Source organism: Aythya ferina, assembly GCF_964211825.1.
Source record: "Aythya ferina genome assembly, chromosome: 2".
In the NCBI taxonomy this organism is placed as follows: Eukaryota; Metazoa; Chordata; class Aves; order Anseriformes; family Anatidae; genus Aythya; species Aythya ferina.
In genome coordinates, this window is record NC_140297.1 from 45,082,106 (window position 1) to 45,108,551 (window position 26,446).

At 35.4% G+C, this 26,446-nt stretch overlaps 1 protein-coding gene across 5 annotated transcripts in view; it reads left to right on the forward strand.

Annotated features, from left to right (window-relative positions):
- ATP2C1 (ATPase secretory pathway Ca2+ transporting 1) overlaps positions 1 to 25,024 on the forward strand; it is a 49,895-nt gene extending 24,871 nt beyond the window's left edge. For all 5 annotated transcript variants that reach the window (XM_084511720.1, XM_084511717.1, XM_084511721.1 and 2 more), the window contains 20 exons: positions 1,086 to 1,241; positions 1,920 to 1,988; positions 3,731 to 3,806; positions 4,299 to 4,365; positions 5,205 to 5,329; positions 6,593 to 6,690; positions 8,165 to 8,260; positions 8,369 to 8,458; positions 9,830 to 9,934; positions 11,584 to 11,740; positions 13,664 to 13,834; positions 14,914 to 15,011; positions 16,664 to 16,714; positions 17,466 to 17,632; positions 18,233 to 18,301; positions 20,643 to 20,759; positions 21,413 to 21,560; positions 22,200 to 22,295; positions 23,119 to 23,260; positions 24,203 to 25,024. In XM_084511720.1, coding sequence (XP_084367846.1) covers positions 1,086 to 1,241; positions 1,920 to 1,988; positions 3,731 to 3,806; positions 4,299 to 4,365; positions 5,205 to 5,329; positions 6,593 to 6,690; positions 8,165 to 8,260; positions 8,369 to 8,458; positions 9,830 to 9,934; positions 11,584 to 11,740; positions 13,664 to 13,834; positions 14,914 to 15,011; positions 16,664 to 16,714; positions 17,466 to 17,632; positions 18,233 to 18,301; positions 20,643 to 20,759; positions 21,413 to 21,560; positions 22,200 to 22,295; positions 23,119 to 23,260; positions 24,203 to 24,339 — 2,235 coding nt within the window. In that variant the 3' untranslated portion in view covers positions 24,340 to 25,024. The remainder of the gene's footprint in view (positions 1 to 1,085; positions 1,242 to 1,919; positions 1,989 to 3,730; positions 3,807 to 4,298; positions 4,366 to 5,204; positions 5,330 to 6,592; positions 6,691 to 8,164; positions 8,261 to 8,368; positions 8,459 to 9,829; positions 9,935 to 11,583; positions 11,741 to 13,663; positions 13,835 to 14,913; positions 15,012 to 16,663; positions 16,715 to 17,465; positions 17,633 to 18,232; positions 18,302 to 20,642; positions 20,760 to 21,412; positions 21,561 to 22,199; positions 22,296 to 23,118; positions 23,261 to 24,202) is intronic.
- The last annotated feature ends 1,422 nt before the right edge of the window (positions 25,025 to 26,446 follow it).

A 26,446-nucleotide genomic window follows, 5' to 3' on the forward strand; every position in this document is an offset into this window, starting at 1 on the left:
GAACATTTACTAAATTTTTGATTTAGTATGCCTTTGTTCATTTTGTTGTCCAGCTGGAACTGGAGTGCAAGAGTTACTGGAGTAACATGTCACTTAAGAGAATAAAGCAAAAATAACTTTGAACCTCAGACTGGTGTGCTATAGTATGGTGGTACCAAATGCAATGTGATTCTTGCAAGTGATATCTTTTCAAAGAGCTTTTTTGGTAATTTAGTTTTATTAAGCATCCTTTTAATGCTGCTTTTCTCAATACAGATATATTGAAATTTAGTGATATATTCACAAGTAATGACTTCATAATTTTTAATACTGCAAAATTATTTTACCTGGATTGCATCAGTAGAATTTTATGCTTCAAGCTTTGACTTTGTTCGTGATCCATTAAAGTCAATAGAAAATGTTAAAAGTGATGTCAGTTGGGGAAAGACATTTAAATTTCTATTTTTATTATATATTTCTCTGTTTTATGTTTTGTTTATAGAAAACAGTCTTTCTTGTCTTCACCTATCAAACATTTGAGTAATGTTAATTCAGTTTTTCCCTTTTCCTTCTCCTACTATGTGCGCTTGTTGCCAAAAAACACAAAAGCAAAACCTAAAAAAAGTTGATCCAGCCTTGCCTGTTGCCTGAATGGCATTTTCCTTAGAGACATTTTGTGGACAAAAACCCACTGTATGTATTTTGTTATGTGTTCTTAATGAACAAGATAGGAGGAAATGGACAGAGAAAGAATTGAAAGGATATTACATTTACATTTACAGTCTCAGTTAATTGTATTATTTGGTAATGGAGTGCATCACAGTTACAACCTCTTGACTGTTTTGTAGAGAAGGTCATAAACATAAAATTAGGAGTAAACTTTGACTTTGCAAAGCAAATTTATTGCTGCAGTGTTCTGTAGGAATGCCTGCTGCTGTGCTGGTTCTGAAAATATGGTCAATATTGATACATGGTTTCTTGTCATATGAATAAATTAGGTATATTTTTCATGGCCAGAGTTGGGAAACTTTTTTATTACGACTTCAACTACTTACGAAAGATTATTGCTATGCTTTTTACCTACTCTATATATTTTGTTTTCAAAGGCTGCGGACCTTTCTATTGATGAATCCAGTCTCACAGGTGAGACAGCTCCTTGCTCTAAATCTATAGCTCCTCAGCCAGCAGCAACCAATGGAGACCTTACTTCAAGGAGCAATATTGCTTTCATGGGAACGTTGGTCAGATGTGGAAAAGCAAAGGTAAAAATTATTATTGATAGGAAACAATATATTCAGTGTTTTAACTATTTGAATGAAACCAGTTATTTTTAATTTTAACTTACCTGTTGATAACTGTTATTTAATGACTAAGTATGTTTTATTTTTTCTTAAATTGTAGAAATAGAGTAGGAATGGAAATGTTTACTGGAAATAAGGATGAGGATGACTTTAGTGTGATACAATGCAAAGCTGTTCTCAATGGTGCTTTTTCAGACACGGGGGGGAAAAAATCCATGGCCAGGAGCCCTCAGATTTTCAGGGAACAGGTGGTGTGAAACCCTTCTATCTAGGATTTGGTATTTGTGAACTTGCAGAACTACATTTATATGTTAGAGTTTGAAAACCTGTAAAAGAAATTACAGATATGTTTGGTGCTAGCTGGATGTTGCGTTATTGGCATTTTGTTACAGGTAGTTGCTGTACTTCAGCAGTACAGAATAGCAGTTTGTTTCATGGGGGTGAAATTTATTTTTTATTTTTAACAAAAATACATCCTATTTGCCTTAATAAGGCTAACAATTGTAGCGGTTTAAATGGCATTTGCCCATTGACTACTTAAGTCAAAGCTGTCAAGAACAATCACATACGTTTAATTTAAAACTTCAGATCTGAAATGACTGCTTTTTGGTGATGTGATGTTTATTTTATTTTTTTTAGGGCATTGTTATTGGAACAGGAGAAAACTCTGAATTTGGAGAGGTTTTTAAAATGATGCAAGCAGAAGAGGTAAGAATGGATATTTAGAAACAACATTAAATTATTCATTCATTAAAACTGTATTTTTGGAGTTTATTTCATAGGAACTTTGTTAGATTTAACTACATTCGTTTTAATACTATTCTTTTCTCTAGTGAAACAAATCTCTCTTGAACATGAAAGTATTAATTGGATTCAGTGTAAAAATGCACCATTGGTGACCTAAAAATGTTATTTCTTAAAATAATTTTCTGAAGCGTTTAAAGGATGTAACAAATCATGCTGCAATTTGTGGTAGTGTATTTTTTCAAGTGGAACTATGTTTGTGCAAAAGGTATTTGTTATGACAGATTTGTATGCTGCATGCACAGGACTATGTTTTCCCTTGAGGATCGGTGTATTTTCGGGTTATGAATTTGTTTCCCACTGCTTCATGATCTCTAGCCCATCCTTCCAAGGTTACAGAGCTCCCTTTGACTTCAGTATACTAAACTCCTGTAGTAACTTTCTTTATTGCAGTGCTCTGATCCACATGGAAAGTCAGACTCTTGGAGTACTTTGTGTTTCAACAGCCTTCTAACTTCTTCCCTGGCTCTCTGACCAACATAAGGTCATAAGGTGACAGTCTATTTTCAGCTGTCAGGGCATGATCAGGCCTAGTATAGGCAGTACATTTTTTTTTTTTCCAAATTACATTTCTGAAATCTGCCAGAACAGAACAACTAAGGGCATTAGGTGAGGCATCAAATATGTCAGCTGGGGGTGTATCACTGACCTCACGTTGTTAGCTGCAGTGCCTTACTAGACCTTTCAAGGGAATACTGCTGTTCTGTCATGCAGAATGTAATCCACTTTATTACACATGTGAGGAAAATATGATTATGATACATAGTTTATATTGGAGCAATTGCATTTATTAATGAAGAAAGAACCAGCAACAAAAAGCGTGCGCATTTTACACAAACGTTCTGAAGTATCAGAGTATTGTGGAGTTACGTTTATGATGCTTATTGCAGTAATCTTATTTTAAAAGTAGATTTTGAAGGTAAGGGTGAATCAAACCCAGTATCAGAACTCCCATGTAATATGTGCACTTTTCGTACCTTGTAGAACAAAGATTTTACACTGATGCAGTTTCCCTTTTATTACTATACTTCCCATACTGTAGGTCTACCATATGTTAATATAAAAATCTATGTTCCTAATTTTTATCATCTCTTTATTTAATTTTTTTCTTGGTGTTCCCCTCCTCTTTTTTTATACATTTTTTGGCACTAAATGTTTCTATTGCTTCCTATTTGGCTAACTTGTATTTTCTGCAGCTTGTTAGCAAATTCCTCCTGAAATATAATTGGCCTTCCAGGGCTTTAATGCCTCTGCCTTGAAAAGTCAGTTTTGTTCTTGTTATCAAGAACTTTTCTGTCTAGAAGAAATGCAGTTGTTTTTTAGCCCATGTTTTTTTTTTTTAAATCCTTGATATGACCTTTTGTATTAGATTTTGCTGTAGACATCACAAAACTCCCAAAGGATGTTTCTAAAAAAAAATGTTCATTTCATTGAAGTATTCCTTGAACTTCTTGATTTCTACATGAGAATTGAACAAAGTAGTTTGTGCTTTCACAAAGTAAACACATGGAAACATACTGTATAACTGCATCTTGGTCAGTTAGTTTCAAGACAAGGCCTTGAAGCTTGCATACCTGAAGAAATAGGATACAGTTTATGCTTTTAACTTCTGCTTGTTAACTGTTGGGTGTTTACCATTCACCAAGGCTCCAAAGACACCTCTGCAGAAGAGCATGGATCTCTTAGGAAAACAGCTTTCCTTGTATTCCTTTGGTATCATAGGTAAGAGATTTATGCAAAACAACTACAAATTACTTTGTAACTGAAACCAACCCATGGGTTTGGGAAAACTGAGGGACTTGATCTCCTTTTAGATATTTTGACTTCTGATTTTGTTTGCTAGTGTTTAATGAGTTCATGCAAGTAATAATCTGAAGATTACTGATGTGACATAACAAACCCCCTTACAATGCAAGTTTACTTCTGCCCACTAACATGCTTTTCTGACTTCTTTTGGCCTTCTGAGTGCTTCAAGTTGCAGTGTCTCTTCTGATTCAAGGTGTGCATGAGTCCTTTACTGCTGGTATGATTGGGCAACTTGACTGGCAAAAATTTTCTTCACCGTTGCTGTACTAATGGAATCATGCTCCAACAGTGATAGAAACAATGGATTTTTATAGGCAGCATAATGATAAGTTTGGCTGAGTTCTTTTTAATGATAGGCTACAGTGCACGTTGGTTTTGTATTTACCATGACAACTGTTTTTTTCATAGGAGTTATTATGCTGGTTGGCTGGTTGCAAGGAAAACATATTCTTGATATGTTCACAATTGGAGTGAGGTAAGGTATATGTATTTTTTAAATAGTGTTGATTATGCATGACAGGATGCGTGTGAAAGCTAGTGATGTATATTGTGCTTGCACACAGTCTCTTTAGATAAGTAATACAAAGTAAAACCAGATTTTGTGCTTAAAAAAGCAAATTCGTATTCGTTTTTAATGATACAGGACGTACTTGTCTGTCTCTTAAATTGTGTGTTTGTGTGGAGGTTTCTGAGAGTTTTGTGAACATCTGTAAACAGACAATAGAGTTGTGCAATTTGAATTTCAGTCACTGAGTAAATAAAGAAAATGCAGTATTATAAGTAGCATCAAATAAAACTGAATTACTTGTGTACTTCATTAGCTCATTTTCCAGCACATCACAAAAACCTAATTCCAGGCTGTTGTCTGCTGAGAATAACACTGAGTTTTTATGCTCTAGCTCTCTACTCTCAGAAAAGTTGCTGGGTTGCTATTACATGGACAGTGAATAGGGCAGAGAGTGGTGGCATATCTTTCTTTTTAGTGATGACTACACTTATTCTTCACAACCTGGACTGCTTTGCACAGTCCTCAGTAGTTTTTTCATGTATGCAAAACAAAAGTAAAATTGTTTTTTTCCCAGTTTTTCTTCTTTTGTATGGGTAGAAGTGTCTAAGCCATTGTACATTGTTACTGTTTTCAGTATGTGTCTTAAGTGGTATACAAATAGAATCAGATGACATTTGGTTCCTTTCACTTCTAACCTGTGTTAACAGGTAAGTACAGAAGCAACGCCCTCAGCTGTGAATGCGTTATTACTATGCATTAATCTATGACATTCTAAGACAAGATTTGTGTATTTATTTTTGTTTCAGCTTGGCTGTAGCTGCAATCCCTGAAGGGCTCCCAATTGTGGTAACAGTGACACTGGCACTAGGTGTGATGAGAATGGTGAAGAAACGGGCTATTGTAAAAAAGCTCCCTATTGTTGAAACCTTAGGTATGGCAAGACTAACTTAGAGATAGTAGTTGGATATAAATCTTACAAAATCAATAAGAATCTCAGTGGCTAATGGTAAATGAAGCAGGTGTTCTTATTTGCTGGCAGTGTGGGGGTATCTTTAAAACATTTTGAAACTGAGTGTCTTTTACGTGAGCAGTTAGAATTCAAGTCTATGCTTTTGTGTGCCCTATCAGCACTCGGTTTTTGAATTGCAGTAAGCAGTCTGTTGATTAATTACATGTCACACTAGTAACACTCAAACCTGCATGTGTAACTAGATGTATGGAGTACTCTTCGTTCACAGTAGAACAGTGAAAATATGTCAGTACAAGTATTTTTAGCTAGCTCTGAGATGTTCTTGCTAAATAACAGATTTGTGAAACAGTCTTTAAATCAACTTTTTTTGGCATAAATTTGAGTGTTTTTGACAGTTGGAAACAAATCCAAGTTTGCATATCGGAAAAAATCTTTATAATCAAAATGTACCTTAAGGACGTTGTGCTGCTTATATTAAAACCTAAAATATTTAAAAGATGTAAGCTTGGAAACATTCTGTACGTAGTTTCAGTCATGAAACATGTAATTCATAGTATATGAAAAAGAAACAGAACTCGTAATTTAAGTAATTCTGCTGCAGTTGAATTTCTCCTTTGAAGACTAGGAATATTTTTTCTAATGCCTTTAGCAGTTTAATTAGTATTGCAAGCTTTTTTGTTGCTTTTTCAATTTCTGCTGTTGGGTCAAGGAATGTCAAAACAGTGCAACACTGTTTCAAAATACTTTTCTTGACTTAAAAGAGCAAGTATATATTTCCACATTTCTGTAATCTTTTTAATCTCATTAAAAATTGTGGCTTTAGTATTAAGTCACACTTATAGATTGAGAAAAATGACTGCTGTAAAGCAGGCTCTTAACTTTCCTCCTCAATGGTAGTTCCAATTGAGTCTTTAGGAGTATAGTTTGAGATGCATCAGAGTAAAATTAAGGAGGTAATGAATGGAACCACTTGGGACAACTTGTCAATTTGGGCTTTTAATTAGCTTTTTTAATTTACCGCACAAACTTGTGAAGAACTTTGCACAGCTATTCACGAATAGCTGAAAATTTCCTGTATTTATTATATCCCATCTTTTTTTTTTTTTCCCAAGGACAGCTGCAGCGTTTCTAGAAATTTGCATGTCTTGAATGCTCTTGTTCTTGTTAGCCACTCATTTTATTCTAGGCAGGCCTTGTCTTACAAGTATTAATTGGTTATTTCAGGTTGTTGCAATGTAATTTGTTCAGATAAAACTGGAACTCTGACAAAGAATGAAATGACCGTTACTCATATTTTTACTTCAGATGGGCAACATGCTGAGGTATGTGGTTGAAGCTCTGTTAGACTTAAATTTTGCTTCTACTTCACTGTGTGTATCAGCTGAGATATTCTTGATTATACTTCATTTAAAGCATTAATTAAAGAAGTGTAAATTAGTTGCACCAAATCTCAGTTCCTCAATTTCTAGCTAATTCTGTTCTTCATCTAGTATTTCAGATTTTGAGTTGCATTATCCAAGCATTCTGTGGTTATAGAAGAATTCGCTTTATATAATATATAAAGTTCTGTAGGTCATAATAAAAGATGCTGAGATGCATGACAAAAATGAGACTTGGCATTTTTTTTCAGTGTGGAAAATGGGACTTTATGCACCTGTTGTAGCAGGTGCATAAAAACAAAATGTATATGTCAAGAACAGTTGAAATAGGAGGGGTATCCAGATTTTGGCTAAAAGATGATGTGTAGTATGAACCCTTCTTACAAGTGCACTATCATACTTGCTTTTTTCATAATGGATGGAGTTTAACGTGGAGGCAGGACATAAAGCTGTGATTGAGGTTGGGTGTTTGCTGTAAAGGCTGAAGTAAATGCACAAAAAAGAAGCAAAAGCAATAGGAATGGAAAAGCAGCAAGGCATGCTTCTATATGTAGTTCCATGGGAGTGTACTTTAAACAAGTTCATGAATTCCTGAACTCCTCATGCTTAGGGTTTTATTCACATTGACAAAACCCTCCATTAGCTTTACTTTTTTTTTTTTTGGAATAGTAAATACTGGAATTTTCTTTATCCTTTCCTGTTATTTACCTATGTTTGCTTATATTTCTTGGTACTTATTTTCTATTCTTAAATTTTTATAGGAATGCTTTAATTGCTTTTTTCTTTACTACTAGCATAATTTGTTTATAGCTGCGTGAAATCAACTCCTTTGTCCTAATGGAAAGAGAATTTGAAATAGCTGTAAAATATACTAGCTGTTAATGCCATAGAATTGAAGACTTTTTGGATCCTAATTGGATGCCTGCATTTTATGCATTAAATATACAGTTTTACTGTTTTTAACACCTCTCAAAAGTCTCAGCTGAGAGGCCATTCAACTATGATTTTCTTCTTCCTGCATGAAAGTAGGTCTTGGCTGTGTACTTCCATTCCCCTGCAGGGGGTATGCATTATTAACTAGGAATAGGAGGAAAAAATTAGAAAGCAAAAGGAGTAAAGGAGAGAAAAAAAATGTCCCAATTGAGTAAGGAGATGGGAATAAAATTGTTAAATTTTTGAAAAATAATGCCTAAAATATTTAATTGAAAAACTCCATTGCCTCAGAGTTTTTTTCCTAATCTGGTACCTGCTACATTAGATGTTAAGTAGAGAATTCTATTCACACAGGGTAAAATGCATCATTATGCACGACATTGTTTTAGCTTTCTATAGTTCGTAGTGAAAAGCTGAGATTAAAACAGTTTAAGAACCCAGCAAATGTTACATTGCATGCTACCTTTGGCTCTTTGTCTTACAGGTTACTGGAGTAGGTTATAACAGGTTTGGAGAAGTGATGCTTGATGGTGAAGTTATTCATGGTTATAACAACCCGTCCATTAGCAGAATTGTTGAGGTGAGATACTGGCAGAGACAGGTTTCTTTTAATTGATGATAGCACAAGAGTTATGCATGACATTTACTCTGTGTTGTGTTTTCTCCCCTTTCTGTCCTCATCTTTTAGGCTGGCTGTGTGTGTAATGATGCTGTGATTAGAAACAACACCTTAATGGGGAAGCCAACAGAAGGAGCTTTAATTGCACTTGCTATGAAGGTGGGTACTTAATGGTGCTTTTTTGATTCATGATAGGTGGCAAGTGTGTAGAAATGTATTTTTTTTTCTCATTTTTCCCTTATTTGCATCTCCTAGATTTGTATTGCAACTGCTCATCTCTTGTGTTTCTTACCATTTAGAAATCTCTGGGCATTCTGAAAGATAAAAGTTATTTAGAATTGAAGTAAAATATTTTTTATCCTTTTGCACGCAGTACTGCTATTTTGTCTGCCATAGGTTAATTTACCTGTTGCATATTGACTGTGCTCTTTCCCAATTCTCATCAGGAGTACTAATAAGTTGATGACTGATATATTGGTGGCTGCACCATTTACGGTACCATTTAAGTGCTGGGCACAGGTAGTTTGAATTGTGGACACTCTGGTTAAATGCTTTTCTTTATGCTGTGACACTCAGTTACTGAGAAACATAGCAAGATATCTGAGTACTTGATTTTTCTGTGAAGGTAAATAGACTCATAAAAATACTGGAAGGTGAATGCATTACAATCTTTTTCCTCCCTGTGTAACTGAGGACTGAGATACCATCTTGCTGAGATTTCATTCCAAGTCTACTGTCTTTGACTGGAAAGGTCTAAAGTGATGTTATTTTGTCAAGAGCCCATAGAAACAGAGAAGAACAGGGGTTCTTTCACATCTGTGGCAGGAAAGGGAGGTAGTGAAGGAGATGTGAAGGTCCATAAGTACTTGAGAATGGCTTATGGCAGGCTGCTACTTAAGCTTCTTTTTTTAATTGGCACTTGGACTTGGCTAAGTAAGGAGAGAGCATGGAATTCACTGAGTTGCGTTTTGGGGTGGGGAATGAAATGCGTTTTGCCTGGAATCTTTATGGTTAGTTTTACATCAATCGTTTGGGGAAATTCATAACAGCAAAAAAAAAAAAAAAAAAAAAAAGCCATTTCAGGTTAGATAATTTGAACTTTAAATCAATGACTTGCGTCCTCCAGACTGCCACTCTTGTCTAATAATTTTTTAGGCCCTTTTAGAAGAGAAACTGAATAGATTAAAAAAACAATGCACTGGGATTTTGGATGTGTTTTGTCAAACAAAGAACTAAATTGGCAGTCATTGCAAAACTTGTGTCTGTGGATGGTCATAATCTGGAACATATATCAAGATCCTTGAATCGAAGATATACACTGAAATGGTCTAACTTATGCTGAAGCCTCAAAGAAGCTACTAGGTTCTTCCGGTTCTTGTTTTTCAGAAGTTTGTCTACGTGGAGCAATGTTCTGAAAAGCAATTTAGGAAATGAAAGTGATTTTTTGTTAACTAAGAAGTCTCAATAAATTGTTTAGTTGTTTGGAAAATAAAGGTGCTTACATTATGTTGCTTTTTCTGTTCTATGCAGATGGGTTTAGATGGGATCCAGGAGGACTATGTAAGGAAGGCTGAATATCCCTTCAGCTCAGAGCAAAAATGGATGGCTGTTAAATGTGTTCACAGAGCACAGCAGGTAAATTTCAATCACAATTTTCTTGTGCACTGACTCTGTAGAATAGTTATGTACCCTGGTTAATGTCCTCATTTTTCACTTCAGAGACTATGGCAAGCTGGTGTTAGTGCATTGTCTTGGGAATATGGTTTGATTATCTAGTTTCAGCTTCAAGTTCTGAAAGAGATTAAGAAGGACAAGAAATTCTTTCTATAAAAGGCATACTGGGAAATAATTCTAAGCATTTTGATATCTGAGACTTTGAATGTCTACCTGGCATTTCTTCATTCTCCTCCCTCATCAAACATTTAAAGCAAGTCTGTGAATCTTCTGCTGTTTCAGGGCTACGTAGTTACATGGAGAATTAAAAGCAAGAAGATGTGTAGGTGTTGAATAGTCAAAAAATGCTTTTGTTTGAAAACATAGTTTTTCTGGTTTTGGTGTGGACAGCACATTGCTCAGTGTTCACAGGATTTATGTTAGCATGTTTTGGATTATGAATACAAGCAATTCTTAAATCTCCTTTTCCATCTTCTGGTGCTTTCATGTACATATTTACGTGTATATTTCATTTAGACCAATCTGAATATTTTTGTAAGGAATATTGACATAATCACTGCCAGTCTGGTAACCGGAGATATGTTCAACAACAGATACTGGATTTGTGGAAAATGTCATAGTATTTCTGACAAAAAATATCTTGCAAATAGTCATTCATTATTGCAGCAAAATCTTTGCTTTGGAAACAATGCATTTGACTCCATTTTTCTTTATGGAGAATGAGGTGGTATAATCCTTGTCTGTATGAAAAGTAGAAAAATCATCAAGCAGTTCCTACTCCCTGATTCACTGTGTCTGATGTGTTTTCGTATGAGCATTTTTAAAAGATTGTTGAAAATTGGAAATGGTTTAAAAAGGAGCATAAATTATTCAAAGGCTAAAAAGATACAGTAGAATTAGAGCTCTGTCATTTAAGCCTATCAGAAAAATTGAGGTATCTTGATGACTGTGCACAAACACCTTCACAGGGAGAAAATAGATGTATTAAAAAGAGCTTTTTAGCACAACAGGGGAGAGAAGATGAGAATCAGTGATTGGAAATTGAGCCGAGGCAGTAATTCTTAATGGAAAGGAGGGGAAGGGAAAGGATGAGTTGATTTAGTGCTGGAATAAATGTTGAAGGTAAATGGTGGATTTTTAGCACTTTGCCTTCAAGGCTACAAGTCTTTCTGAAAAATGTTGGAGTTATGTGATACAAGGCTAAAGGTGATATTTAATGACCTATGGAGGAAAACAGGTGGTCAGATGATGAACTAGAGATCTTCCAAGTCCTACATTCTGTGTAGGGTTCATTGCTATCCTTTGCATGGCCTCTTGTTTATAAACTGTGACCTCACAATGTCTAAAGTGTATGATGTCTACTGAAATGAGATACTGATCATTATCTTGGCTGTTTTGGTATTAACACTCTTAAATATATACTGTGTAGAGAGATACTTCAAGTAACAGATTTTTAGGTTTAGAAGCATAGATTTGATCTTCCTTATATGTTCTGAAGGCTTTTCCAAGAAGTATAGATGTGCCATTCTTTCTTATTGAGTACATATGCACGCACACAATGTGTGTTCTTGTATGTATACATGTGTGCAAATAATTCTTTTCCCTTTTAGGACAAACCAGAGGTTTGCTTTATGAAAGGTGCCTATGAACAAGTCATTAAGTACTGTACATCATATAACTGTAAGGGACAGACCCTACCTCTTGCTCAGCAACAGAGAGAGCAATACCAGCAAGAGAAGACATCCATGGGCTCTGCAGGACTTAGGGGTAAGACTTTTTCAGTATCTCAAAGTAGCCATTTTTACATAGTACTGTTGACTTGTTCAAAAACCCCTCAGATACAAGATTTTTTTTATTATTGTTCAGTAAGTGCCACTGGGTTGGTTAGTTTCCCATTAAAACTGGGGAGTGGAAAACAGGTGCTGTATGTAGCTTAAGGCATGAATAACAGCATTGATTATATTGCAGCAGGTGAGAAATGGTGTTGCTGGTTCCCGTCATCTCCTGCATTTGACCATAACTGAAAAATACATTGCTAGTTGATAGCTTCCACATCTCAGTATAGATCTTATTATAAATAAAAAAGAATAATATGAATGTGTTCATTTTCCTCTTTGGCTCTTGGCACCTTTGTAAGTTAGGCTAACACAACTGATTGCAGGTTAGAAGATGCCATTAAGATTACATTTTATATTAACCTCCTGCATAGATTTTTAAGTATAGCTGGAAGTATTTTTCATTAGATGATTGATAGGAGGCTTGTGGGCAAGCATTATACAGGACACTATAGCTGTCTTTGGCTTCTGTAAAGAGATCTCTGGGCTGTTATGTCCATCCAGAGGATTTAAATGTGAAACTATGGGTACTGTGTGGCTGTGGTGGTTTTTCTCTGCTATGCAACTGAACTCTACCACAACCGCTCTCACTCCCCCTCTTCAAAGGGAAAAGGGGAGAATATATGATGGAAAGGGCTCAAGGGTTGAGTTAAGAACAGGGAAATCACTCAACAATTATTGTCACAGGTGAAATAGACTCAGCATAGGGAGATTAATATAATTTATTGCCTATCACTAGCAGACTGGAACAGTGAGAAGCTAAAGGCAAACTAAAACCACTTCCCTTCCTTTCACCTGTGTTTTTTTTTCTTTTTTTCTTTTTTTCTTTTCCATTGTTAAATCTGCTTTCCCAGAGGCCCAACCAGTGTCACTCAGTGGCTTGTCTCTGGCCAGCAGTGGGTCCCTTTTGGAGCTGGCTGGAGCTGGCTCTGATCTGACATGGGGCAGCTGCTGGGCACTGCTCACAGAGGCCACCCCTGCAGCCCCCCTGCTACCAAATCCTTGCCACATAAATCCAAGACAGTCAAGGCTCAGGAAGTTCCTCAGATACAAATTACTAGAAATTAAGAGGGTTCACTAGGAGTGGTATCTCTTTGTACCTGTTTTCTTCAGACAGTCATTCTTTACATGCCTGCCTTGGATAACTGTCAAACAGCAAATCTTGTGTAACATTTGAAAAAAGTGAATCTTCTGTTCTCTTGCAAATCTGTCATTTAAATATATTTGAGTTAAGGTTCCTACTGTAAAAGACATTCCAGAAAATATACAGCACGTAGTTGATAAAATCTACTTCTATTCAAAAACAAAAAGAAGGCAGAAAATAAAAATATGTTAACTGATCCTCCCTTTGTCCTCTTGCATAAAAGACCTTGCATGTACACAGAAACCACAAGGCTTAGGTGCCTTTCCTTTTCCACACAGTAGGAGCATCAACACTTTAAATTGAGAACAAATGGGAAAGTTTTTTCTTTAAAATATGAAATATGTATGTTTGATAAAAAGACTTCAGAAGAAAAGAAATACAGAAGTAGGCTATTCTGAATACTTAAGGTAACAGATGTTGCTACCAAGGTTTAAGGAAAAAATAATCCCTGTATTTTGCTTTATTCTAACCTAGTAGTTCAATTAGGTCTCATTTCTGAATGTCCACTTGTGTTAAGCTAATTTCAAGTGGAATATTCAGATGAATGTTGCTACTCATAAATGTTTTCAGCTCTGAGGCTTTTGGTCAATATGCAGACACAGTTGTTTTAATTTTAGTTTTAATTTTAGAAAGCAAATATTAGCAGTTGTTTTAAATGGTGTAAATGTTATTTTTAATTCTCATCTTATTTTTTTCTTTGTCTCTTAAAAGTTCTGGCCTTAGCTTCTGGTCCTGAGTTAGGACAACTGACTTTTCTGGGGCTTGTGGGAATAGTTGATCCTCCACGGACTGGTGTAAAAGAAGCTGTCACTACACTTATTATGTCGGGAGTTGCAATAAAAATGATTACTGGAGATTCACAGGAGACTGCAGTTGCCATTGGTATGAACAGTCCACTTCTATTCATTTTTCACTTGTTTTCTGTGTTGGCAATGCCTAGCTAGTTGGTTTAAAGTGTGGGTATTAAGTCTTTAATATTTGTGAGTTCTGTATATCAGGTTAACCTGTGGTGTGGTGGAATTAGAAAAAAAACTAGTCTGAAGTGATGCTTGAATTGTAGTTTTTCTAATTTGGTAATGTATGACTGCTGTTTTAGACAATGTATTTTTTTTTTTTTTTTTTTTTTTTTTATTGTGGTCTCTCACAACATGCTTGATTTCCAATTCTTACTCTTACACACCCAACACCACCCTCCCCACCCTCAGCTTTGGATGCCTGTCTTATAGCAACAGAGAGAAACTAAAATAGGTGCTGACAATATTTAGGATGGATATGGCACTGATGCTTTCTTGATCCCGTTGTGTCCATGTAACAAACTTTGAAGTTTAAATACTACTGATAAATTTTGAAATTACTTATTTTTACAATATAATACATTAAAGTGTAGTACTTCAGCCAGAATATAGTTTCTTTATATACAGGATGATGATGAAAAAGCTGAATGTGCACATAACAAGTACATCCCCAAATTATCAGTACTTCGTCAGTTGCAGATTTGCAGCTGAGAGCTGTGCACATCCCCATCTCATTTTCTGTCTTGTTACTTCTGAATTCTAAAGTCTTTAGAGAGGACTGGGCTCTTATATTTACCTGACACAGTGAGATACAGACCTTAAGACCTAAAAAGTTTAAAGGAAATATCTGATTAGAACAGGCTTGGTAACTTGTATTTCTCAAGAATTTACATAATTTACTTCAGCATACTGAGTCAATAAGGTGTTATTGATTATTATTATTAACAATAGGGTATTCTGCTATGGTCATTTCAAATCTCAAATGCTGCAGAACATAATAGTTCTAAAAATAATTATGTGCTTGTCCTGGTTTCAGTTAGGATAGAGTTAATTTTCCTCCTAGTAGCTAGTAGGGTTTTATATTTTGGACTAGGATGAGAAGAGTGTTGGTAACATGTTGTTTTTTAAAGTTTATTATTGTAACACCTTTTTATTATCTATTTCCAGCTAGTCGACTAGGATTGTATTCTAAAAATTCACAGGCAATCTCTGGAGAAGAAATAGATGATCTGGATATTCAGCAGCTTTCTCAAATAACACCAAAGGTTTGTTTTAACATGTTACTGAAATGCAGTAAAGGGTATATTTTATATTGAGAAATTATTTTATCTGTGGAAAGCTGAAATTTAACTTTTGAGTTACCAATGATAGAAAAAGGTGATACACTACATTAGTGGAAGCCTTAAGTGCAGAGTATTAAGCTGTCACAGATCCAACGTTAACACAAGATCGTATGAAGTTTTTCTTTCAACTCACAAGTTTTAGTGAGTTCATTACTTCTGCCACTTTAAATGATTCAAATTGCTATATTTTTTGTTTTTGTTTTTTAACCTTTCAGCACCTATATTGGAACTTTCATTTTGCCGCCTTTTAGTGAGCATCACCTTTTTGTATTTTTAGACAATTAGACAATTTCATTTCTTTGAGTAGCTTATAACATTTTAAATCTGCTTGTTCAGACAGCCCATCCTTTTGTAATTCATAAGAGGAGCTGTCTGTATGCTTAGTGATTTTAGATTGAGGCCACTAGTTAAGAATTTTAAGAAGATCTGTTCATTACATTGACTGCTTATGACCTTTTACTTATAAAATAAATAAATGCATTAACCAACATCATTGTTGCAAATATAAAGTCATAATAAATGTAATTCAAGATTGTCTCTTGCAAAATTTATGCATCAAAACACCGTTCTGTTTGCAAAAGAGTGCAAAATTAGACTGCATCATGCTTGAGTGATGCAACTAAGCTAAAAGCTGGTATTTACAATCAAGAAGTGTGCATATGGTGTGAGCACATTAACTTGAAAGCTTTGTGTCTGTTGTTGGTGAGTCTCAAAAAACAAATTTGGAAAAAAAAAGAAAAGAATTGCATGGCAGATAATATCTGATTTATTTAGTAATGCTTGTTCTTACAGGCTGTTCACATTAAGTAACTAGAAAGAGCAACAAATTTAATTTTTGCATGTTTGACCTCGGACACAATTTGTTTTCAGGCACATATTTAAAATCTTATTAAGAATTAAGTAAAAACAAACAATAAGGTTGATATCTGTGTACGGTCTAATGCGTCTGCTGAGAAATCTAACTTATCCTGCCTCTTGAAAAGGAAGAGTACATGTGAGTGTTATCATTATGGATTTTCATTGAAAACTGAATTCCACTTACTCAAACTTCAATTTAGACTAGGCCAGGGATCAAAATAATGCTGAAAAATAATAATTCCTTCGAAGCTAGAATCTTTGTTATTTAGCATTAAAACTTCAATGTGTTCATGCTATGCCACATAAAATAGTAAAATTAAAATTTCCTGAGTAGCTTGCCACTAGTGCTGACAAGAAAAGCAGCACTGTTTGCTGAGTTAGCATGGCAGTTGTCTGTGTGAATTTAGCCAGGAAAGATGATAGCAAGCCATTTTAACTCAGTTGTTTCACCCTTTCAGAGGGTTTTTAAACTCCAAATTCTATCTTGAACTAAGTAGCACCAGTTTTGTTTACCGGGACACGCTTTGAGTCTTCTCTTAAATTAATGGTTTCGATCTAATCAAAATACATTTCACTGATGCTTCAACCTCAAAGCTAATGAGAGCGTAGTTCACCTTAGATAATATTTTTATCCTCTAGCTTTATAGTTTATAGTATGCAGCACAAGTCTTGAAATTTCTCAAATTCTCACTGCTTCTTTGTTGTGCTTTTAACAGGTTGCTGTATTTTACAGAGCCAGTCCCCGACATAAATTAAAAATTATAAAGGTATGTCTCAGTAGAGACTAGAGTGCTGGACAGCGACTACTGGTACTGTTTGTAGTGTCTTCTCTTAAACTACATTGTGGTGCAGTGTGTCTAGATGAGACCAGAAATATGAATGGTTTGAAAGTGAAGTGTATTTGAAAATATTACTTGAAAAAGTATATAATGTCCACAAAGGATATGCAACTGCTGGGAGTCAACATCAGCTTTCCTGTATGTTGGGAGCTGAGACTGTGTCACATTGCAGTTGAGTTGACTATAAGAACTTGAGAGCCATATTTCTGCTACTTCTCAGAACAGGATAAAAGGGCATGAAGTTCAAGTCATGTCTGAGGTAACGCTTCTGTTCAGAAGCTTAGAAACAAAGCTAACAAAGAGTGACATGCTCAGTATAACAATTGGAAAAGCAACAATAAAGAGAAGGAAGTAAAACATTATGAGACTGTTGGAATATTTTTGAGAATTATCAGAGGATGATAACATTAACATATAAATATAGTATCATTCTCTCTATAGCTCTGTTTTCTCTTAAATGCAGCTTTTATATACTTTCAAATCTAGATTGTGTGAATATATGAACTAAAATTTAACCTAAAATCTTGTATAAAAAAATCCATCACGATACAAACATACGTTTTTATTTTTTTTTTTAGGATTTTATAATGGAATTATAAAAAACAGGGGGGGAAACAGCTAAATGCTTGTGTCTAGAACAGTTGTATAGCACTATCTAAATTCTTTTTCCTTTCTTTAGTCCCTGCAAAATAATGGCGCAGTAGTAGCTATGACAGGAGATGGAGTGAATGATGCTGTTGCTCTGAAGGCTGCAGATATTGGTGTAGCAATGGGACAAACTGGAACAGATGTTTGTAAAGAGGCAGCAGATATGATCCTCGTGGATGATGATTTTCAGACAATAATGTAGGTGGCATTTATGTAGATACATTGTGCTATGCAGTTTTAATGAAACTTTCCCTAGTGAATGAAAGAGTGTTTTTTTGCAGTAGAGTATACTTGGCCTCTGTATTAGAAATCACTCATTACTGCTGTAATTCTCAATTTGTTAGACAAGTTGTGACATATGGTAGAGGTTAAAAAGATGGCTTGTATGAATTTCATTCTGGTGCAGTAAGAATACATGGTCTTCTGAAATCATGATGTATTTCTATGATTTTTGTAAAGTGTGTGTGTTATGTTTGTTTTGTTTCTTTTTAAATTATCTACCTTGACTCAGAAGGCCTCATCAGGGAAGGTGGTGTATTTTAAAACACAAGGGGGAAATTTTAGTATTGACATTTAATTTTGAAAGTTTAGTTAAGCAGGCCAGAATAAGAACCATTGTGTTTGATCTTATAGTGAAGTACAATGACTGTAAAGGTAAAGAACGTCAACTCCAGTTGTTTCTTGACACTTGCATTTCTGATTAAAATAACAGAAATGACAAACTTTTTTGGTTTGTTTTAAGCTTTTTGGCAGTAGCCTTATTTGTCAAGTGGTGTAATCTTTGGTTTTTAATTGCAGGTCTGCAATTGAAGAGGGTAAAGGAATTTATAATAACATAAAAAATTTTGTTAGATTTCAGCTGAGCACGTAAGTCTAAAACATCTTTGATATCGGATGGTTCTAACTACATCGTGAAGCAGATGCTGTATAAATTCACACGAACATTTTAGATTTTACATAGTATGCTGATACACTGCACTGGAAATACCAGTGGTCATAACTGCAAAAGATTTCCAGGACTGAATTTTCAGTGTTTTGCCCTTCATGGCCTGTTTCATTTTTAAAGAACCAGAAAATAGTGCAACAAAGAGACCTCTAACTTTGTTCTTCCTATTAAGATGTGAAAAGTCAGTAACAGGGGATGAAGAATAACAGGATAGCTCTGCCTTAGGGCTCGTTTAAAGGAGAAGTGGGTAGTTCCCTCCTTAACCAGAAGATGTATATCAACCAGAGAAAATGAGGGAAACGGGAGGTCAGTTTCTGTGTAATCCATATACTGCTTTGTGGAGTGAGTTCTGTGAAACTGACTTCCTTTTTTTGCATATAAGGATCCCTATGGATCTGTGGTGCTGCCTGCATTATCTGCATATAAGATGAGTTTACGAAGCTTCACTTCAAAATGTATTGAGTCTATCTTATTGAATTAGGATTCAGGAAAGTGGTTTTCTTCTTCACTGTGTTGTTAGTGAACTTTTTTGAAGCCATTTTAGGAGTGGTTGACCAAAGTTTTAAAAATTAAAAACAAAACCAAAAAAAAAAATCTATCAAAGAAAATCCACAGAAAATATACATCACCAACCTCTTAAAATTTGCCTATAAACTGTAAGAAGAGTTGCATACTTTCCATCTTGTATGGTGTCCTGAACTGGTAGGAGATTTAGTCTGCTTCTGAAAAATCAAGAAGCATAGATATTTTAGGGAAGTGTGCATGCCTGCTAGCCTTGGGAATAGTAGCCTTAGGTTTCTCATGAATGAGTTACCCTTTTTTCTGCCTCTCTTTGTAGGGAGAGCATATGAGGGTTCAGTAGAGTGCCAAATACAGAATTATTGTAAGCTTTGCTCACTTCTTGTTGGATATGAAAACATTTAATCTCGTGCTGAAACCGATTAGTGCATAACTTGTTTAGAGAGGTTTCTGATACCAAGTTTGTAAACAGCTAATCTATTTTCAGTCTTCTGCCTAGCTTCCTCATTTGCTAATGAGCAGTGGTGTGAGTATTTTTAGGGAGTCTGAGTAGTGTGCTTTGATTGATTTGTCAAACTGGTGACAGGTGCACAGTCTGGTTGTGTTTATATCAAAAGTGTCTAAGAAGTTTGCTTTTCAAAACCATGTTTAGAAGTTCTACTTCATGTGCAATAAAAGTATAGGACCCAGTTCCATAGTGAAAAAATCAATTAGTTGAAGGAAAGTGTTAATCTGGAATGCCATTTTAATGTTTGGGAGGTTTTTAAGACATGAACGTGCTGTCTTTTAATTGCTAGAACACCATTTTAACTACAGATTCTAAATGAATTCATCCCTTTCGTACTATGAAATTCAGCAAGGGAAAATGCCGGGTTCTGCACCTGGGACACAGGAATGCCTGACAGAGGTACAGACTGGGAGATCAGTGGAAGGGATCTGAGCATACTGGTCAAGAGCAGGCTCAGCGTGAGCCAGCAGTGTGCCCTGGCAGCCAGGAAGGCAAACTACACGTTAGAGTGCACGAAACACAGCATAGCCAACAGGTCAGAAGAGGTGATTCTCCCACTATATTTAGCGTTGGTGTGGCCATACCTCGAATATTGCATGCAGTTCTGGGCTCTGCAATATAAAAAGGATTTTATGATACTTGAACACGTCTGGAGGATGGCAACAAAGTTAGTAAAAGGGCTGGAAGGCATGTCCTATGAGGAGAGGCTGAGGACATTTGGTCTGTTTAGTTTGCAGAAAAGAAGTCTCAAAGGTGACCTCACTGCTCTCTACAGCTTCCTGAGGAAGGGGAAGCAAAGTTAGGTGCTAATTTCTTCTCCCTAGTAAACAATGACAGGATAATCAGAAAGGGCGCAAAGCTGTGCTGGAGAGGTTCAAACTGGATATTAAGAAAAAATTTTTTACTGTGAGGGTGGTCAAACACTGTCATGGGCTTCCTAGTGAGGTGGTTGGTGCCCAAAGCCTGTCAATGTTCAAGAGGCATTTGGACAATGTCCTCAGTAACAAGCCTTAACTTCTGGGTATCTCTGAAGTGGCCAGGCAGTTGGATTTGATCTCTGAAGGTCCCTTCCAACTATACTAGCCTTTTAAAGTTAGGGTTATGTCAATTGTGATTTAATTTGTCAAAATCTATATCTACTCTTAAATATGTGAAGTTTTGCTTACAAAGCAGTTATCAGTGGATCTTCAGAAATGTTCTGTGCTGACAGTCATAAAAATGGATTCTTTCAACAGGAGTATAGCAGCATTGACTTTAATCTCACTGGCTACATTAATGAACTTTCCTAATCCTCTCAATGCCATGCAGATCTTATGGATTAATATTATTATGGATGGACCTCCAGCTCAAAGGTAAGTAATTACTTACCTTTACTTTAAACTCTGTTAGAGGTCTGTGGTCCCGTTTATTTCAACAAGGAAAAGGGTTGTTTGTAGAAGAAATTCTGTGAAGTGTTAGGCTTCAGTGATATTTTTCTGAAACATAGCAAACATTTTTCTTAGCACTATACTGCAAATATTAGAGTTCAGTGTTCGTTATTTTGGTTTGCTTTAATAGCTAACAATGCTTGGTTGGGGTCACAGCATGGATATGTCTGTGGAACCTGATTGCAGGATACTGGCGTCTCTCTGTGTCCTTCCTCTGACTCTTCACTGCAGATAGATAGTAGGGGATCCCTTAGTTAGGCTGATTAAGGTAGCAGAAATGAGGGTCATTACTGATATAGCAAATTCCTTTAAAAATTGACATCTACTAATTTTGATAATGTCTGATATCACATTTTAGACTTTCAAACTGCAGTGTTAGAGTATTACCTGTTACTAACATTTATAACTCAGTGCTTTGAAGGTGAAAAATCACAAATGCTTGTTTGAATTATGTGATTCGTAGGCTGTACAGAGAAGATGATTTTATTTTTTTTTAACTTGTAAAATCTAGCCTTTATATGAAATCAATTAATTATTTCTGTGATTATAAAAATCTAAGTTGTTGTTTCAATTTTAAGTCTTGGAGTGGAGCCTGTGGATAAAGATGTTATTCAGAAGCCTCCGAGAAATCTGAAGGACAGCATTTTAACTAAAAACCTGATCGTTAAAATACTGGTTTCATCAATAATTATTGTGTGTGGAACACTGTTCGTCTTCTGGAGAGAGGTATGACAAAAACATAAAACTTAAAGTAGTAGCAAACATTTTTAAAAGTCGTTTTTATCCTAGCAGATGGGATTTGTAATTTGCATGAACTTTGTTGTAAGATTTATCCATACTTGTTTAATAATAATGAAAATTGAAGGGGATGAATTTCAAAGCAGTAGTTGAAATGAGGAATACAGTTCTATTCCCCAATCTGTTTTACCATGGACTTTTTCAGGACCTAAACATATTTGGAAAGCTTTTGGAAAACTCAAATGGGCGTTAATTGTAAGAAGTCTTATAGCCAGGCTATTATGAAACAGCTATTTGCCTTTCTTTTCCATGTAGAGAAGAAAGTTTTGTGTTTTGTTTTCTTTTTTTTAAACTTCTTGTAGTGCCTGCCTAGAATTCTTGGTATTCCATCTGCTCACATAGATGTTTGTTAAGAGTCTTCATTTAATTACAGTTTAGGATTACAAATTCTTTTAAATTACAGGTGTCCAATTCTTGCTGTATGATTTATTAAAATCAGCTTGGGGGCAAACAATTGTTTTTGCGTTCATGTATTAGCTAGTCAAACTTGAATTATTGCATTAACTACACTTTGTTGTTGCGGGTTTAAACTAAAGCATGCTGAAACATGCTATTTTTTGTTGGCAGTTACGAGACAATGTAATAACACCTCGGGATACAACCATGACTTTCACCTGTTTTGTATTTTTTGATATGTTCAATGCATTGAGTTCTAGATCTCAGGTAAGTGATTTGTATTGCCATTTACACAGTATTTACAAAAGCAGTATTTTTCTTCTGAGGAGGATCTTGCTGTCTTTGTTTCAAATGTTATCCTGCAGACTTAGTTTACATGTACTATTAAGCTTTGGAGTTAAAAATAATTAAATAATAATAATAATAATAATACTATGTAGGATTTCTTAAATCACAGGTAAGTGTTAATTTCCTTAATTTACGATGCAGAACTGGTTGTAATGCTGCTGTCCTCACAGGTGCAAGGAAATTCTATTAAAATCTGAAGTGTGGCAGTCCTTTGTATTGCTACATAGGCTTGTTTTTTTCTTTCCTGAAAATCCTGTCAGTTCAGCAACTTTTTCAGAATCTGAAGCTTTTTTTTTTTTTTTTTTTTTTTTTTAACTTGTAACTTTAATGAAAGTGGCTTAAACCATTCTTTCTGTTTATATTTTTGCTCTAAGGAATAAAGGTCTGAAACTTTATGCTAGTTGAAGAAAATACATACTATTGCACTTATGCTAATTGGCAGTCTGTTTTCTGATATGAAAGTCAGAAAACACGTCCTTCTAGTATTGTGTGCACCTTCTAATGCACTGTACTTGCAGAAAAGTGAGCTCAATAAACAGATCATTGACTGTGAAGACAAGATACGCATTCAGTTTACCATGAAACTAGCCTCTCAAGAACTTGTTGTAGATTATCTTCAAGGTCAACAATATATTTTTACATTTCTGTGAAAGTCCAGATGAAAACACTGTAGTTATGAATATTTTTCTTGTCTAGACAATGGAATTTACACATGTGGTGTGATATATTGTTTATTTTACAGACAAAATCCGTCTTTGAGATTGGACTTTGTAGTAACAAAATGTTTTGCTATGCTGTCCTTGGATCTATAATGGGGCAGTTACTGGTCATTTACTTTCCTCCACTTCAGAAGGTTTTCCAAACAGAAAGCCTGAGCATCTTGGGTAAGAACAGTTTATTTTTAAAAACTGTGTATTAAGGATTAATTTGTAAGTGCATTGGCTGATGGTTGTGGGCATGGCATTTAGGGACGTGGTTTATTGGTGGACTTGGTACTAGTAGGCTGGTGGTTGGACTTGGTTATCTTAAGGGTCTCTTCTAACCTCTATCATTCTGTGATTCTCTGAGAGTTCTTTCTGCCTACTTGCATACAGCAGGAATACAAATCCTGCTGACCTGTTTTAAGAGGGGGGGGGAAAAATCCTTTTAGATCCTTTGTTTGGAAATCATGATTAAATACGTATTATACACAAGACAGATGATCGCATTCTAAGGTTTCTGAAGTGCTTGTGTATTTTAAGGTTTTTAGTATGAGTATTGATGTGGGTAAAATGAAGCATAGACTTTGGAAAAAAATTTTAAAATCTTATGCTTTATTAAATCAACTGCATTTTTGTAGAGTAAAAAGCTATGAGGCTTTTAAGAAGCTATTTAAATACATACTTAGTGCTGTTGGCCTCAGTAAGACTTATGTTTACTGCTGTTGCTGTTTTCTGGAGCTAAAGATAAATTATTGCTATGAAATACAAGTTTTACATAATTCTTTGCCTTTTTATTGTGATGTCACTTCTGAGAATCTAAGTATTTTTTCAGTATAAAGTAGTTATGTTGCTTAGGATTCTTTGCTTTCATAGGTATTAATAAAAATAGCTATGAAATATTCCAAAAGTTTCAAATATTGCGCATGTCCTTGTGATTTGTGCATAAACCAGACAAATAACATGCATAGTTCTGCAAAAATTGGTTCTTGCTTCACTTTACTGTGAAGCAATACCTCAAATTACTTAATAGGGAGGTAATTTGAAGGTCTTGTAAGTCATATTCTTTTGTGAATCTGTCCTAATCTTTAAGTAGCAACTTTTAAAAAGGCTAATTATCTCTTCTAGATTTATTGTTTCTTCTGGGGCTCACTTCCTCTGTGTGCATAGTGACTGAGATCATAAAGAAGTTTGAAAGAAGCAAGGAAAAGATCCAGAAACGTGGAAGTTCTTCTTCGTCGACTTCGTCTTTTCTTGATGTATGATGCATATTGCATTCTTTTTGTTTGCAAACTTAGGGATTGCTGTCTAAAGATGTAGGAGAAAGCAAAACAATATTTGGAGGATTAAGAAATCCTGAGGGCTTTTGACAAGTCCTTTGTTTCACTGGCTAATGATGAACATTCATGTTTCAAGACTGTTCAGAACTTAACTTCCAGCTGTGGGAGTAACAAATGAAATTATGCAACTTTGGTAACGTTTTTCCTCAAACCAATTTACTTTTGAGATTGAACAGGATTTTGTGTGGGGGGGATTTAATTTAAAGAAAGATCTAAGCCCAACTCCCATTTTCTGCACTTAAGAGATATAACTGTGTAAAATTCTTCTCTTAGATATATATATTTTAGTTTGTTTTTATTTAAAACATTGTACTATTTTACTTTTATGGTGGTGGGACTTTGCTACTAATACAAGGATAAAAAAAAAATATTTCAGAGGCATTCCACTGGGTTTAGAGTCTGTCACAAGAGTGCCATATTCTAGCTACTGTATTTATTTACTTTATCCTGCAATGTGTAAGCGGCTCAAGTACCTTGTGCTACAGTTTTTTTGTATCCTGAGTTCTTTTGCACAGGATGTGACCGCTGTCGGATCACTGTTTTTCTTTTCTTTTTCTGTGATTGAAAAGCCTATACTGCAATTTGAAGTAAATGTTTGCTTTTCTTAAAAGTGTGGTGTCTCTTTGCTTTAAAAGAAACTGGCATTTACACCAGATTGTCAGGCTTGTTTTGATCATTTCAGATGCTAGCTTTATTTCACATTTTGTTCCATTTTAGCTTACAAATGCCAGAACACTTCAGTGGTTATAAGTAAGTACTATTATTGAAATATTTTTAGTATACTAAATTAGAAAAGGAATGCACTCATTCTCACTCTAATGGCAAAAAATCCCACCCTTGTTTGAAAGAAGCTTATTTTTTCCTTTTGTGCCCCTCCTGTTCTTTCTTCTTCCCATCATAAAAATAAACTGTTTGCTTTTAGAGTAACTTAAAATTTTAACCTTCAGAATGCCTTTTTTGTGGCTGGAAAAGTGTTATAGTAGATTGATGTCTTGATATGTTAAAATTAGTTTTTCATATACGATAATGCCTAAATACTCTTAATATTCAGCAATTAGAGTTTTCTCCCTCAAAATAGACTTGAAGGTGGTGTCATCAGTGTCTTTAGAATAGGACTCCTTATCCTCCTGAGGAAAAATGCAAGGATCAGTCACCCAGGGAATCTTGAAAAGAGGATGTGCAAGATTTCTAGGGGGAGTTGGCGATGGAATGGTGGATCTTTTGTTTCAGTGTGTGGATACACAGCTTTTCACACTGAAGCCTGAAAATAGTGTTTTGTCTTGGTATTAGCTGGGGGACGTGCTGTCAGAAGATGGTCATCCTGTCTCAACCGTTAATGAGGGATTTTAAACGGGCACCAACCAGGATATTTTTGCACATTTCTTTGTGGCTTGCCCCATCTGCCTCGCTCAAAATCTGGAGAGTTCATGAAAAAGAAAGGCACTGGAAATAACACTGGAAAGTGTTATACGAATCTCTCTGCTGATAAGTTATTTATTTTTTCCCCCTGGAGATTTGTAGACTTGGTCAGAAGTGTGGCAGCACACAGGAAATTAGTTCATTTGCTATACAGAAACTACTGAGTCTGCTGTATGCACGCAATTCAGCCATTGCTCTGGCTGACCCTGGGCCTGCTGAATGTGCACATATTACCTGAACTACCAATGTGCAGGAGACCTAACAGTGTAAGGGGAAAGACTGTAGCGTATGGCATTCAGCTCTTCTGCAGGCTGCTATGTGAACCACCAAGCTAATAGGGCTCAAACAAGATGACTTCATACAGAAATGCTCTTCTCTTCAAGCACAAGTCTAATTTCCAGCAGCTCTGCCTATCAAAAGTTGAACAAATTCGTCAATGTTCTTCCTGTTGGAGTGTCTTTGACAAGTGAAGCCGTAGTACTAATGCATTCAGTATTTCAATGCAATTTCAGAACATTTAAAAGCTCCTTAATAGAATATTTAGAAGTCTTCAGATTCCGGTAAAGACATAATAAAAACTATGACAATGCATGCTGATGAAGAATCTCTTGTG